General features: G+C 44.5%; 1 protein-coding gene across 1 annotated transcript in view; it reads right to left on the reverse strand.

Moving 5' to 3' along the window:
- Positions 1 to 12,959, reverse strand: part of MTAP (methylthioadenosine phosphorylase) — a gene marked incomplete at its 5' end in the record, with an annotated part of 58,845 nt that extends 45,886 nt beyond the window's left edge. Inside the window, one exon of the mRNA XM_082245217.1 lies at positions 12,903 to 12,959. Coding sequence (XP_082101343.1) covers positions 12,903 to 12,959 — 57 coding nt within the window. The remainder of the gene's footprint in view (positions 1 to 12,902) is intronic.
- Positions 12,960 to 14,546: the final 1,587 nt, after the last annotated feature.

Genomic DNA, 14,546 nt, shown 5'->3' on the forward strand with positions numbered 1-14,546 from the left:
GGAGGGGGGGAGAGAGGAGGAGGGGGAGGGGGGAGAGAGAGGGGGGAGAGAGAGGGGGGAGAGGGGGAGAAAGAGAGAGGGGGGAGAGGGGGAGAAAGAGAGAGGGGGGAGAGGGGGAGAAAGAGAGAGGGGGGGAGAGGGGGAGAAAGAGAGAGGGGGGGAGAGGGGGAGAAAGAGAGAGGGGGGGAGAGGGGGAGAAAGAGAGAGGGGGGGAGAGGGGGAGAAAGAGAGAGGGGGGGAGAGGGGGAGAAAGAGAGGGGGGGGAGAGGGGGGGAGAAAGAGAGAGGGGGGGAGAGGGGGAGAAAGAGAGAGGGGGGGAGAGGGGGAGAAAGAGAGAGGGGGGAGAAGAGGTACAGCGGGTGAGGGGCTTCTCTCCGCACGTTTCGCAGGTAGGTCATTGAACTGTAACAAATAGGTTTCCCTGTCAGTAACGTTACACAGGGATAAAGTGGAAAGATCGAAATGTGGGAAAACGTTATGTTGGAGGTAAGAAAGTTTTGAATCCATGCTTCAGATCAGATACAATGTGCATTTAGAAATACTAAATAGAGGAGTGCCAGTATGAATGTAACCTATCAAGGTCATAACATACTTGTGAATAAAGGAAAGCCATGTGAAGTGCAGAATAGGAAATAAAGAGAGCATAAACAGTCCATAGACTAGGAATGCACAGTCACCCACCTATATACAGAATGAGGGCACTATATATATATAGATATATATATCTATATATATATAGTATAATAGGCCATGGTGATAGGCGCTTATTATGAAGGGAGGAAGGGACCCGTGCTGTATAGTGTGCACACTGTGCTATGAGGAGAGGGAGAAGTGCTCTCTCAGCACAGAGTGAATGCGGGATCACGGCCTGTGTGCTCCCAGTCAGCATAGTACCCGGACAGCTCTATTCCCCGGATCAAACATGAACACACAGCTAGCTAATCCAAACACTTCCGCCCTACACCGAGGAACGGAATGTATTTACATAATGGCGGCACCAACCTTCACAGCGCGCACGGCCATAGCACGAGGTATACAGACAGAGTTCTCCTCCTCCTGATAGCGGGCTGCCTGTGTACCGCCTAGTCCAGGAAGTAGCGCTGCAGTGGTGGAGGCATTGTACACATCATCAATGATCTCCGGGGGGACACGTTACTGCAGGCCTGCACACTGCTAGAGGATGCTACATGTCACTATACATAGAGATGGAGCATATACAAAGCTTCTTCTACCTCTCTGAAGGTTTCTGGTGACTGGAAAGAGTTTGGGGCACCTAAACGTGTTTGTAAATCCTATTACAAGCTTTGTACAAGTATATTTTCAACTGTATCAAGTTTCCAGTGTGTTTCCTGGGCTTGGCAAGGGGAGGAGAGCAGTTCTATCTCCTCCTTACCAGTACTGCCAACCTACCAGATTGGGATTTACTGACACCACACCCAAAATTTACTGGCACAGCCAAGTTATCACTGGCATTTACAAAACGTACAAAAATCACGCTTATAAGTGCAAATTTCAGTATTTAGGCTCAGTGGCGTAGCGTGGGTTGTCAGCACCTGGGGCAAGGCAAGTAATTTGTGCCCCCTAACCCGCGGGATTTTAACACTCGAGTGTCTTCCACTAGATTAGTTAAAGAAACCCTTACGCCCTAAGCACATGTATTGTTTGTTATGAAAATACTGATGTAATTAAAGTAAAATGCATCTAAATACAAGTTTGAATGACCAGCGTGCCCCCTTTCAATGCAGAGGGACCAGCGTGCCCCCTTTCAATGCAGAATGACCAGCGTGCCCCCTTTCAAAGCAGAGTGACCAGCGTGCCCCCTTTCAATGCAGAGTGACCAGCGTGCCCCCTTTCAATGCAGAGTGACCAGCGTGGCCCCTTTCAATGGAGAATGACCAGCGTGCCCCCTTTCAATGCAGAGGGACCAGCATGCCCCCTTTCAATGCAGAGTGACCAGCGTGCCCCCTTTAATGCAGAGTGACCAGCGTGCCCCCTTTCAATGCAGAATGACCAGAATGCCCCCTTTCAATGCAGAATAACCAGCATGCCCCCCTTCAATGCAGAGAGATCATTGTGCCCCCTTTCAATGCAGACAGACCAGCGCCAGGCTGCTGACTCACTCGCTGCTAAACTGACTGAGCAGTGAGGAGAGGCGGCATAGGCGGGGCTTGGCTTGCAACGCCACCCCAACCTAGACCAATGGACAGGTGAGGCACAGTCCAGCCCGGCCCCGACCCACCATTTTCAGCCATAGGGCGGCCGCGCTGGACATCTCCCAGCCTAAAGATGGAGGCAGCCGCAGACAGTGTGTGAACTGTGTATGTCAAAGTCAGACAGACAGAGTAACACTGCAGATGCGCCCCCCCAGAAGTTGCGCCCGGTGCGGCCGGCCCCCCCTGCACCCCCCACGCTACGCCACTGTTTAGGCTACAAACAAGTACAATATGCAATTAGAAATGCGGTTTAACCACTTCCGAGGCTGTCTGCCATGTATTTACGTTGGTACTTTGACATTAACCACTTTAAGACCGCAAGATTTTACCCCCTTCCTGAACAGGCCCTAATTTTGCGATTCGGCACTGCGTGACTTTAACCGGTTGCCGACCGCCGCACGACTATATACTGCGGCGGTCAGCCCCGGCCAGGCAGAGTGAAGTATCGGTACGTCACTCGCCTGTCACTGACTTGCGAGCCTATCGCGGGCGAGCGCGCGCCCGCCGCGGCTCGTTCACAGACAAGTCAGTGCGTGTGACCTGCGGACTCGATGTCCGCCAGTCACACTGCGATCGCTCCTGTGAAGGGAGAAAGACAGAGCAGCTTGTGTAAACAAGCTGCCTGTCAGTTCTCCCTGTGTAAAAGTGAAGATCTGTCCGTTCTACTATGTAGAACAGTTGATCTTTGCTTTTACACCAATAGGAATGTCCCTACACAGTTAGAATCACGCCCCTAGGACACACTTAACCCCTCCCTGTCCAATAAAGTTAACCCCTTCCCTGCCAGTGTCATTTTTGCAGTAACAGTGCATATGTATAGCACTGATTACTGCAGTAATGTCACTGGTACCCCCGAAAGTGTCAAAAATGTCAGTCAAGGGTCCGATCTGTCCGCCGCAATGTCGCAGTACCGAAAAAAAAATCGCAGATCGCCGCCATTACGCGTTAAAAAAAAAAACACCAAAAATGACAAAAATCTTTCCCTTTGTTAGTAAACGCGATAACTTTTGCGCAAACCAATCAAAATACGCTTTTTGCGATTTTTTTTACCAAACATAGGTAGCATAAAACAAATTGGCCGAAAAATGTTAAAAAATTTTGATTTTTACTTTTTTTTTTGGGGAATTTCATATAAAAAAATGTGAAAAATATTGTTATTTTTGCAAAATTTACGCTCTTTTTTTGTTTATAGCGCGTGATCAAAAAATCGCACAGGTGATCAAATACCACCAAAAGAAAGCTCTGTTTGTGGGAAAAAAAGGACGTCAAATTCGTTTAGGTACAGCGTCGCACGACCGCGCAATTGTCCGTTAAAGTTACGCAGTAAAAAATCGCAAAAAAAACCCTGGTCCTTTAGCAGCCAAATCCTCCGGGGCTTAAGTGGTTAACGGACAATTACGCGGTTGTGCGACGCTGTATCCAAACAAAATTTACATCCTTTTTTTCCCACAAATAGAGCTTTCTTTTGGTGGTATTTGATCACCTGTGCGATTTTTAATTTTTGCGCTATAAACAAAAAAAGCAAGAATTTAAAAAAAAAAAAAAACAATATTTTTCACATTCTGCTATATAACATTCCAAAAAAAATCTAATTTTTTTAAATTTTAGGCCAATTTGTTTTCTGCTACATATTTTTGGTAAAAAAAAAATTGCAATAAGCGTATTTTGATTGGTTCGCACAAAAGTTATCACGTTTACTAACTACAGGAAAGATTATTGTTTTTTTTTTACTAGTAATGGCGGCAATCTGCAATTTTTTGTGGGACTGCAACATTGCGGCGGACAGAACGGACCCTTAACTGACATTCCTGGGGGGACCAGTGACATTACTACAGTAACCAGTGCTATAAATAAGCACTGTTACTGTAATAATGGCAGGGAAGGGGTTAACCCTATGGGTGATCAAAGGGTAAATGTATGCCTAATGCTTACTGACATGGGGGGGGGGGGGTTCTGTGACAGAGACAGGGATCGCAGGTTCAGCTATGCTGAATCCTGTGATCTCTCCCTGTCTGTCACAGAGAAGATCCGCCTGCTTTGTTTACATAAGCAGGCGGGTCTTCTCACACTTTCCCCAACGATCGGGGAAGGGAGGCAGCGATCGCCGCCTCTCCTCCTCCGGCCTGACTCCCGCTGTGTCTAAACACAGGGGGAGCACGCGCTGAGACCACTAGGAGTCCAGCAACGTAGGTCTACGTCGCTGGACCCAGGGGAACCGCACTGCCACAGTAGGATTACTGTGAGCAGTCGGCAAGTGGTTAAATGCAGGTTTTATGGCAGCAGATAGCTGCCATAACCCCAGCATTTTTCTAAACGGCCAGAGGTCCTCTTTCACATAAAAGCTGTCCCAGGGGCAGACTCGCTGCGGGATCACTTTTATGGGCGGCGGGACAGGTGCACCGCCCCACCACTTCCCGGTCATTTTCCCCACTTCCTGGATTCGTCGTTAGTGGGAAAAATGATTCGGTCCGTCCATGTTTCAGGAAGGAAGTTGAGTGAGGGCAAGATGGCCTCCACTCAACTCTATGGCCTTGGAGGACCAGAGCAACATCATATGTCGCTTCTACCCAACAGCCTTAAAGGGCCCTTTTTTTTGCACTTAAAAAATGAAATTTTTTTTTCAATTATTGTTTATTTTTATTTTTTTTGCTTTTAAGTGTATTTGTGAGATCTGAGGTCTTTTTGACCCCAGATCTCACAATAAAGAGGACCTGTTCTGCTTATTTTTATTACAAGGGATGTTTGAATACCTTGTATAGTAATAGGAATAAAAGTGATCAAAACATTTTTTTTAATGGACAGTGTAAAAATAAAAGGTAAAATAAATAATAATAAAAAAAAAAAAGTGCCCCCTCCCTCCGAGTTTGCACGCAGAAGGGATTGCATACGCAAGCCGTGCCCACATATGTAAACGGTGTTCATGTGAGGTATCGCCGCAAACCTTAGAGCAAGAGCAAAAATTTTAGCCCTAGACCTCCTCTGTAACTCTAAACTGGTAACCTGTAGAAATTTTTAAAGTGTCGCCTATGGAGATTTTTAAGTACCAATGTTTGTCACCATTTCATGAGCGTGTGCAATTTTTATAAGCATGACATGTTAGGTATCAATTTACTCGGTGTAACATTACCTTTAGAAAACAATTGGGCTAACTTTACTGTTTTCCTATTTTTTTAATTCAAAAAAGTGTTTTTTTTTCCAAAAAAAAATGCATTTGTAGGACAGCTGCTCAAATACAGTGTGACATAAAGTAGGGATGCAACGAAATTTCGGCCACCGAAATTATCGTCCGAAAATGAGCCTATCCCACTTCGGCCGATAATGGGTTAAAAATGCCGAAATTAATGGCCGCCGTGAGAAAGGAGGAGGGCGCAGCGCAGGTTTGAAAAGTCCCGCCTCTGGCCGGCCGCCCGCCTCTCAATGATGTCCCTACTACGGTACTACGATCTGTGTAGGAATGAACTGTAACTATGTGAGCCTTCACTCCCACAATGTGTGCAAAAGGACGGAATGAAAAAAGATTCGCCCGTCCGCCTCTTTTTGTGTCCCACGAGAATGACCGGTGACAGTGTGTGTCCGGGGCCCGCCTGCCTCCTATTTCCTCAGCTCCTCAGGCCCGCCCGCTCTGCTCTCGGCGCTGCGCTTGCCAAACCCTCCTGCTGTGGTGTGTGTCGGGCCCACCCGCTCGCTCCTCTCCATCCCAGGCGCGCTCCCGGTGCTCGGTGCGGTGTGAGCTGTGTGTGTGTGAGGTGCCTCTTCTTCTCCCCGCCTCCCTCCTCACGTGTCGCGGCGGCGGTGCAGGAGAGGCAGGGAAGGGATCTCCTCACATGACCCGTGTGTTTGTCCCCGTGATCAGATCCGCCTGGCCGCCCCGGGCACCCCCAACACCACCCGACCCACCCCGCCCGGGGGGTCTCCCCCACCAACCCTACACCCGGATACACATGGACATGCAGGACCAGAACCTCCACTCTGCCACCGCCAGGTGGGACACTCCGACCCGGGGACGGGTACACACTGTATATACACCTCTACTATATACACACTGTGTACTATGTATATACACCTCTACTATATACTCCTCGCTGTGTGTGTATATATATACCTACTACTAGGGATGCACCGAAATTTCGGCTGAAAATTAGCCTATCCCATTTAGGCTGATAATGGGTTAAAACTGCCGAAGCTGAGGCAGCTTACCAATGGTATTTGTATTATGCAGCATGAGGGGGTTAATTGTATTGTCACTGCTGGTCACTCATCTATTAGTGACCGACCAGTGGCAGTTAATTAACCCCTTTGTGCTGCATTAGTGCAACCAGTGTCAGTGCAGCCAGTGTTAATTAACACTGATACTGGTTGCACTAATGCAGCACAAAGGGGTTAATTAACTGCCACTGGTCGATCACTAATAGATGAGTGACCAGCAGTGACAATACATTAACCCCCTCATGCTGCATAATACAAATACCATTGGTAATTAAATTAACCTCTTGCCAACCCATCACAGTACATATACTGTGACAGGGTGGCAGCGACAGGTGTACGTCACTACCTGTTTCTGGTGTATGCCCCTCTTCTATCTATTTTAAAAAAATTGGGGGGAAAAAGTCATTTTCGGTTTCGGTTTTCGGCCAAGGGCATCCTGCATTTTCGGTTTCGGTTTCGGCCCAGAATTTTCATTTCGGTGCATCCCTAACATAAAGTATAGCAATGATCTCCATTTTATTCTCTAGGGTCTCTGCTAAAAAAATATATATAATGTTTGAGGGTTCTAAGTAATTTTTTAGCAAAATACACTGATTTTAATTTGTAAACAAGTGTCAGAAATAGGCCTGGTCCTTAAGTGGTTAAAGGATAATTTCACTTTTAACCACGTTCAGACCGCCCACCACATATGCACCACGGCAGGGCGGCCTGGCCGCGAAAAATCACGTACGTGTACGGGAGGGATTTTGTGAATGAGATGTCAGGGGCGCACGTGTGCCGCTCCCGCTGTAAATAGAACCCGCCAATTGTTGGGCGAGATGACAGAACGGTGGTCTGCCTATGCATACCTCCCAAGTTTTTGAAATGGGAATGAGGGACACCCACTTGCAAAAGTATATAGGCATAGAACACACCCCCTGCCACGCCCTCTTAAAGGAGAATGATACAAAAAAAGGATTAGTTAAACCCAAAAAAAGCTTTTTTTTTATCACTACTATTCCTTTATATTGGCTTTTAAAATGTACAAATATGGCAATTTAGAAATTGGATGAAACATATTGGCACTGGGAAAGGCTTTTTGAAAGATAAAAAGTGCATTTTATATACAACTATATAAATCAGACCAAAATGAGGGACAGAGGGACTTTGTTCCAAATCAGGGACAGTCCCTGAAAATCACGGACAAAACAAGGCAGACTGCTGTTCTGTCAGGGAGGAAAAGAGAGATCTTGTGTCTCATCTAAGCTGAAACACAGGTCTCTCTTTTCTTCTAGTGCATTAACTTTGCCCACAGTTAGAAAGCACTCCCTAGGAGCACACTTAACCCCTTGATCACCCCCTGGTGTTAACCCCTTCCCTGCCACTGTCATTCATACAGTAACAGTGCATTTTCTTTAGCACTGATCACTATATTGGTTTCACTGGTCCCCATAAAGTGTCACTCAGTGTCAGATTTGTCCGCCGCAATGTCGCTGATCGCCGCCATTACTAGTAAAAACAAAAAAAAAAAGTCCATAAATCCTATCCCATAGTTTGTAAACGCTCTAACTTTTGAGCAAAGCAAACAATATACACTTATTAGAATTTTTTCCCCAAAATATGTAGCAGAGTATTGGCCTAAATTGATGAAAAAAATGATATTTTTTCTAAATTTTTTTATTGGAAATATTTTATAGCAGAAATTAAAAAATATATATTTTTTTCAAAATTGTGGTTCTTTTTTTGTTTATAGCGAAAAAAATAAAAACCGCAGAGGTGATCAAATACCACCAAAAGAAATCTCTATTTGTGGGAAAAAAAGAAAAATTCTACAGCGTCACACGACCGTACAATTGTCAGTCAAACCAACGCAGTCCTGTATCGCAAGAAATGGCCTGGTCAGGATGAGTGTAAAACCTTCCATAGTTGAAGTAGTTAAAGTGGTTGTTACCCCCCCCCCCCCAAAAAAAATGATGCTCCTGTCCCATTAAATTGAAAGCTGTAGCATAGTGCTTTTGTTTTTTCAATTACCCCTTTGCAGCTTCTACAATACCTGCTTGGTCCTGACCCCCCCACAGGGCAGACCACGTGCCCCTAAATGTTTCCTAAAAAATTTTTTACTGCCAGCCACTCTCTTGTATTCAGCAAACAAAGCCTCTAAAAAAGATTTTTGCAGATTCTGTCATGTGACTCCCGGACGCTCTCTGCCCCCATCTAAGGGCTACAGCGGGAGGAGCTGATTGGCCAGCACAGCGGTCACATGACCTCCCAGCTGGCCGGGAGTCACATGACTGACCTGAAGATATCTGCAAAAATGGTATCTAGATGCTTCCTTTTTTACAAAAATGTAGGCCCCTTTCACACAGGCGATCCGATCCGCCTGTCAGTTTCTCAGCTGACCCCTGCTGCTATCCGATCCTGTCTGTGAAATCCGGAGGGATGGAACCCCTATTTTCCATCCGTCTGGAGGATTTGATCGGATCGGATGAGAACGGACAGGTGGTCCATTCTCATCTGATCTCCCCATAGAGGACAGTGGGGATCTGACAGCTCAGTCTCTGCACACAGAGCGAAGACAGAGCTGTCATCCGCCTGCTCAGCGGGAATCGGCGGATCCCCCACTGAGCAGAACGGACTCCGTTGGGCGCACCGCCCGCGTGAAAGGAGCCTTGGTGCATGGTATAGCAGGATACAAGAGAGGGGCTGGCAGTGTAATGCAGTTCCAAGGTTACAAACACTTTAACCACTTCAATACCAGGCCTATTCTGGTACTCCTTTCCTACATGTAAAAATCATCTTTCTTTTTGCTAGAAAATTACTAAGAACCCCCAAACATTGTATGTTTTTTTTAACAGAGACCCTAGGAAATAAAATGGTGGTTGTTGCAAATTTTTATGTCACGCAATATTTGCGCAGCAATTTTTTTAACCACTTGCCGACCGCCGCACGACTATTTACTGCGGCGGTCAGCCCCTCACAGGCAGAGTGACGTAGGTCTACGTCGCTAGCCTGTGAGGGTCTAGGGAGCGAGCGCGCCGCCGGAGGCTCGCTCCCGCTCCCGAGTGGTCACGGACCCCCCCGCGCATGTGACCGGCGGACCCGATGTCTGCCGGTCACACGGCGATCGTCAGGGGAGAGGGAGAAAGGCAGGCGGCTAATGTAAACAAGCCGCCTGTCATTCTCCCCGGTGTATGAATGATGATCATACGGTTCTACTATGTAGAACCGTTGATCACTGTTCATACATCTCAAGCCACAGCCAATCACAGTTAGAATCACGCCCCTAGGGACACACATAGCCCCTCCCTCTCAAAAAAGTTAACCCCTTCACTGCCAGTGTAATTTTACAGTAACAGTGCATATGTATAGCACTGATTACTGTAGAAATGTCACTGGTAACCCCAAAAGTGTCAAAAATGTCAGTCAAGGGTCCGATCTGTCCGCCGCAATGTCGCAGTACCGCAAAAAAAATCGCAGATCGCCGCCATTACGCGTTAAAAAAAAAAACAACAAAAATGACAAAAATCTTTCCCTTTGTTAGTAAACGCGATAACTTTTGCGCAAACCAATCAAAATACGCTTTTTGCGATTTTTTTTTTACCAAACATATGTAGCATAAAACAAATTGGCCGAAAATGTTAAAAAATTTTGATTTTTACATTTTTTTCATATAAAAAAATGTGAAAAATATTGCTATTTTTGCAAAATTGTATAGTGCAAAAGTATACCTGCGCTGCTAACAAAGCAAATACATAAATAAATCCCAATAAATATGGTGTATAAATAATCTGTGTAAGGTGCTAGTGCTCAACTTCAAACACACATTCCTATATCATAATCCCAATCAATATATAAAAAATCATAAAAATACAATAAATACAAATTTTATCACGTGTAAATAAATATCAAAAAAGTCTTTCAATAAAAGACGTGCTTAAATAGTGACAGTCTTTGTGCAAAACATAAGTCCAAAGTGCTGCGTGCTCGTAAAAGAAGTGCCGGTGCTTTCTCTACACGAGTAGGTGCTCCCCTCCTGGACCCCTACTCACCAGAAGCCAAATAATACACCGCTTTCAGAATATCCTTAGATAGGACGAGCCTTAATGGACCATCAACTCAATCAGCTTTCCTGTAGGTCATATCATCCAGGTATTGCTCAAAAAAATGGAAAGAGATGCTGGCATCGTGAAGTATGTAATCACTTTATTCGATGCACACAATACAAGATACACTTACAATGTGGCAAGGGTTAAAACGCCTAAAAAATCATCCCACGGGTTGCCAATCCAAACGGCTATACTCACTCCCCGTGTCCCCGTATGTCGGAAGGTGGATGTAGTTTGGCGTAGTACGTACTCGGACGAACAGCTTGACGCGTTTCGCTCCGCACACAGAGCGTTATCAAAAGCCTTTTGATAACGCTCTGTGTGCGGAGCGAAACGCGTCAAGCTGTTCGTCCGAGTACGTACTACGCCAAACTACATCCACCTTCCGACATACGGGGACACGGGGAGTGAGTATAGCCGTTTGGATTGGCAACCCGTGGGATGATTTTTTAGGCGTTTTAACCCTTGCCACATTGCAAGTGTATCTTGTATTGTGTGCATCGAATAAAGTGATTACATACTTCACGATGCCAGCATCTCTTTCCATTTTTTTGAGCAATACCTGGATGATATGACCTACAGGAAAGCTGATTGAGTTGATGGTCCATTAAGGCTCGTCCTATCTAAGGATATTCTGAAAGCGGTGTATTATTTGGCTTCTGGTGAGTAGGGGTCCAGGAGGGGAGCACCTACTCGTGTAGAGAAAGCACCGGCACTTCTTTTACGAGCACGCAGCACTTTGGACTTATGTTTTGCACAAAGACTGTCACTATTTAAGCACGTCTTTTATTGAAAGACTTTTTTGATATTTATTTACACGTGATAAAATTTGTATTTATTGTATTTTTATGATTTTTTATATATTGATTGGGATTATGATATAGGAATGTGTGTTTGAAGTTGAGCACTAGCACCTTACACAGATTATTTATACACCATATTTATTGGGATTTATTTATGTATTTGCTTTGTTAGCAGCGCAGGTATACTTTTGCACTATACACTTTACAAAGGTACACCACCTTTTATACCAGCAGCAGCCCACTATACAGTGGTATCAGAAAAAATTGTGGGGGGTTTGGTGTCTCAGGCCAAAGTAGTGGGACTTTTAGGGCAAGTAATAATATTACTACAAGTAAAAGTAAAAAAAGTATCGGATTTATTCCGTTATATTTAAGGCATAATAATATATACATACATTCCAATAAGGTGGAGATATGTGATTTGGGTATAGGCCCAATGTGGTAAAGGTAGAAGGAGAAAAATGATTCGAGGGAATCTGTGACATATGTGATAGTTTGTGACAAAATTAAGGATAATAATCTCTGTGTTTCCTGTGTAGTCCAGGAAGTAGTAGTTCACAGAGTTTATCCCTGAATCTGACGCGTTTCGGCTTTCTTTAAGCCTTTCTCAAAGATTTTTGTCACCCAGCTGAAATATATAAAGTCAATAACATATCTGTTATTGTAAATATTCATGTAGAAAAATACTGGAGTTTTAGTATAGAGTATTTGAAGTACATACACTATGGGACCTTGCTTCAATAGACCAATCTCTGTGTCCTCTGAGCCTGCTACAAGGAGTCGTGGGGTGCCTCTGTCTGGAAGGATATGTGAGTGTAAGTATTGTTTTTAGGTATTGATAGCCTAAAGGTATTCAATATTCACCATTTACTCACGCATTCAATATAGGTGTTCATATATGGTGGCTTGGTGGTAATCCAACAAAGTCCTGCGTTATCCTTTTCTACAAAGTCATAATGTATATATGTATATAAAAAAGCAAGGTTTTTTCACAATAGTAGTATTTGTTTATTTATGCAGATTTTTTATATATCCGCCTAGACCAACTTACATTTGGTGGGTTGCAGGATGGAAGATTCCAATGCCGCAAGTAGATTTGCAGCCTTGCTTCAGTATGCCATTTCTAAAGGAATTATAAATAATATAATTCCTATTATATACATTGGTGGTCAGTGGTGAGTACTTTATTAAAGGTGACTTGAAAGCTTATGGATCCATGAGGTCCATTTAAAAACTTACATTTGAGCAGATGAGGTAAAGTATGATAGGAATTTCTCCACTGCAGCGGTCCGTGTCTCTCCTGTTCCCTCGCTAGGAGGGATGTGAAGGGAGACGCCGGCTCCCCGGCCTTTTAACGCTGCTCGCGCATGCGCAGAAGGCGCCGCACGTATGCAGCTCTTCCTTGTCCGTGACGTAATGGTCCCGTACTGCGCAGGCGCCTGGGTGTTGCGCACGCAGTACGAGCCTGTCGGGCAGGGAAAGCGGCCGCCGACACGGAGTGTGAAACATGGAGTTGTCTGGCCGTGGTCAGAGGCATGATGTTTAGCTCTTCCATGTCACAATTGCCCCTGTCCTTGATAGGGGCAGGGGCTTACCGTGCCGGGAGCAAGCTCATGAGGATCAGGATGTCTGTTTTGAAGCAAAGTATACATTACACAATATATATATGCAACAATGTATATAATATTTAATTATTAATTCATGTGTACATAATTTTTGCGTATATCATAGTTTTAACAGCAGAAAAAAATATAAATAAATAATGAAGGAGCATATCCAAAGGGGAATGATGTTCCCGTGGGGGATGTGTCGGACATGTCCCAAAGTCTGGCATACCAGAAAGGATGTTTATATCTGGGATTTGTTTTCAAGGTAATAAATAAATGGGGGGAAGGATGGTTTAAAATTTTTAAGCTATAAGTTGTTACTTAAAGGACAAACCTCGTTTCAGGTATCATATTTAATTTTAGTCCGTTTTCCCAGAGGCAAAGCCTTCAAGGAATGGTCTAAAACTTTCCGTTTCGTTTAATCCAGGGTATTTGGTGGCATTCAGACGTCTAATCCATCGCATCTCCATTTGGAGAAGCTTTTTGTTCCAATCGCCTCCGCGCTGTGGTATGTGTATTCTCTCTAAAGCGATGAATGTCACTTTTGGCATTTTATTGTGGTGGATATACTTGACGTGCCTACCAAGTGGTAAATGGAAATTACATATTTCCATACTTTGTATGTGCTTGTTGATTCTTTTGCCCATTTCCTGTTTGGTTTTGCCAACATAATATGACCCGCATTCGCACCTCATAAGGTACACGACCCCCTTGGTCTTGCAATTTACATAGTGGCGGGGTGTAAATTTCTCACCGTTTGGGAGGATGGTATCTGTACATTTTTTAATAACTTTGCACTGCGCACAAGTGCCGCAGGGGTATGTGCCCTTGTCTCTGCAAGGGTCCTTCCGTTTTTCTTTGAATTCGCTGTGTGTTAAATTTTGTTTAAGTGAGCCGGCCTTTCTATAGGTGACCAACGGGTTGTCTGTCACAAAATGTTTTACCACAGGATCTTCGTTTAGGATTGTCCAGTGCTTTTGAAGAATTTGTTTGATTTTCTGATGTTCGTTTGTAAACCGCAAAATAATGCGTGTTTTTTCCCCTTGTTCCTTATTTATGTGTGCCTCTTTAGATTTAAAGAGTATTTCTTGCCTCTCTTGCTGTTTGACCTTATTGAAGGCTTTTCTAAGTGTAGTTTTGGAATATCCTCTTTCCAATAATCTTCCTGTTAGGAGGTTGGCTTCTCTCTGATAGTCGTCATCTTTAGTGCAATTCCTCTTTAGCCTTAAAAATTGGCTATACGGAATTGCTTTTTTTAAGGATATTGGGTGGAAACTTGACGCATGTAGGATTGAATTTCCTGCTGTTTCCTTACGATAAAGTGTCGTTTTAATGGTTCCATTGGGTTCTTTTAATATCCACGTGTCTAGAAACGCAATTTTGTTTCTATCATAATTGAGTGTAAAGAACATGTTATAGGTGTTATTGTTCATCGTTTTAAGACACTCCTTAATTAGCTTCTCTGGTCCTGACCAGATAATGAAGATGTCGTCCAGAAATCGCTGCCATAGTAATATATTGTTTACAAAGATGTTATTTTTTTCCTCTGCCAGGAATTCCGTTTCCCAGGCTCCTAGAAAAATGTTCGCATACGATGGAGCACAGCTAGTGCCCATCGCGACACCGCAAGTT

This window comes from Pelophylax lessonae, assembly GCF_965119305.1.
Source record: "Pelophylax lessonae genome assembly, chromosome: 1".
Classification (NCBI taxonomy): Eukaryota; Metazoa; Chordata; class Amphibia; order Anura; family Ranidae; genus Pelophylax; species Pelophylax lessonae.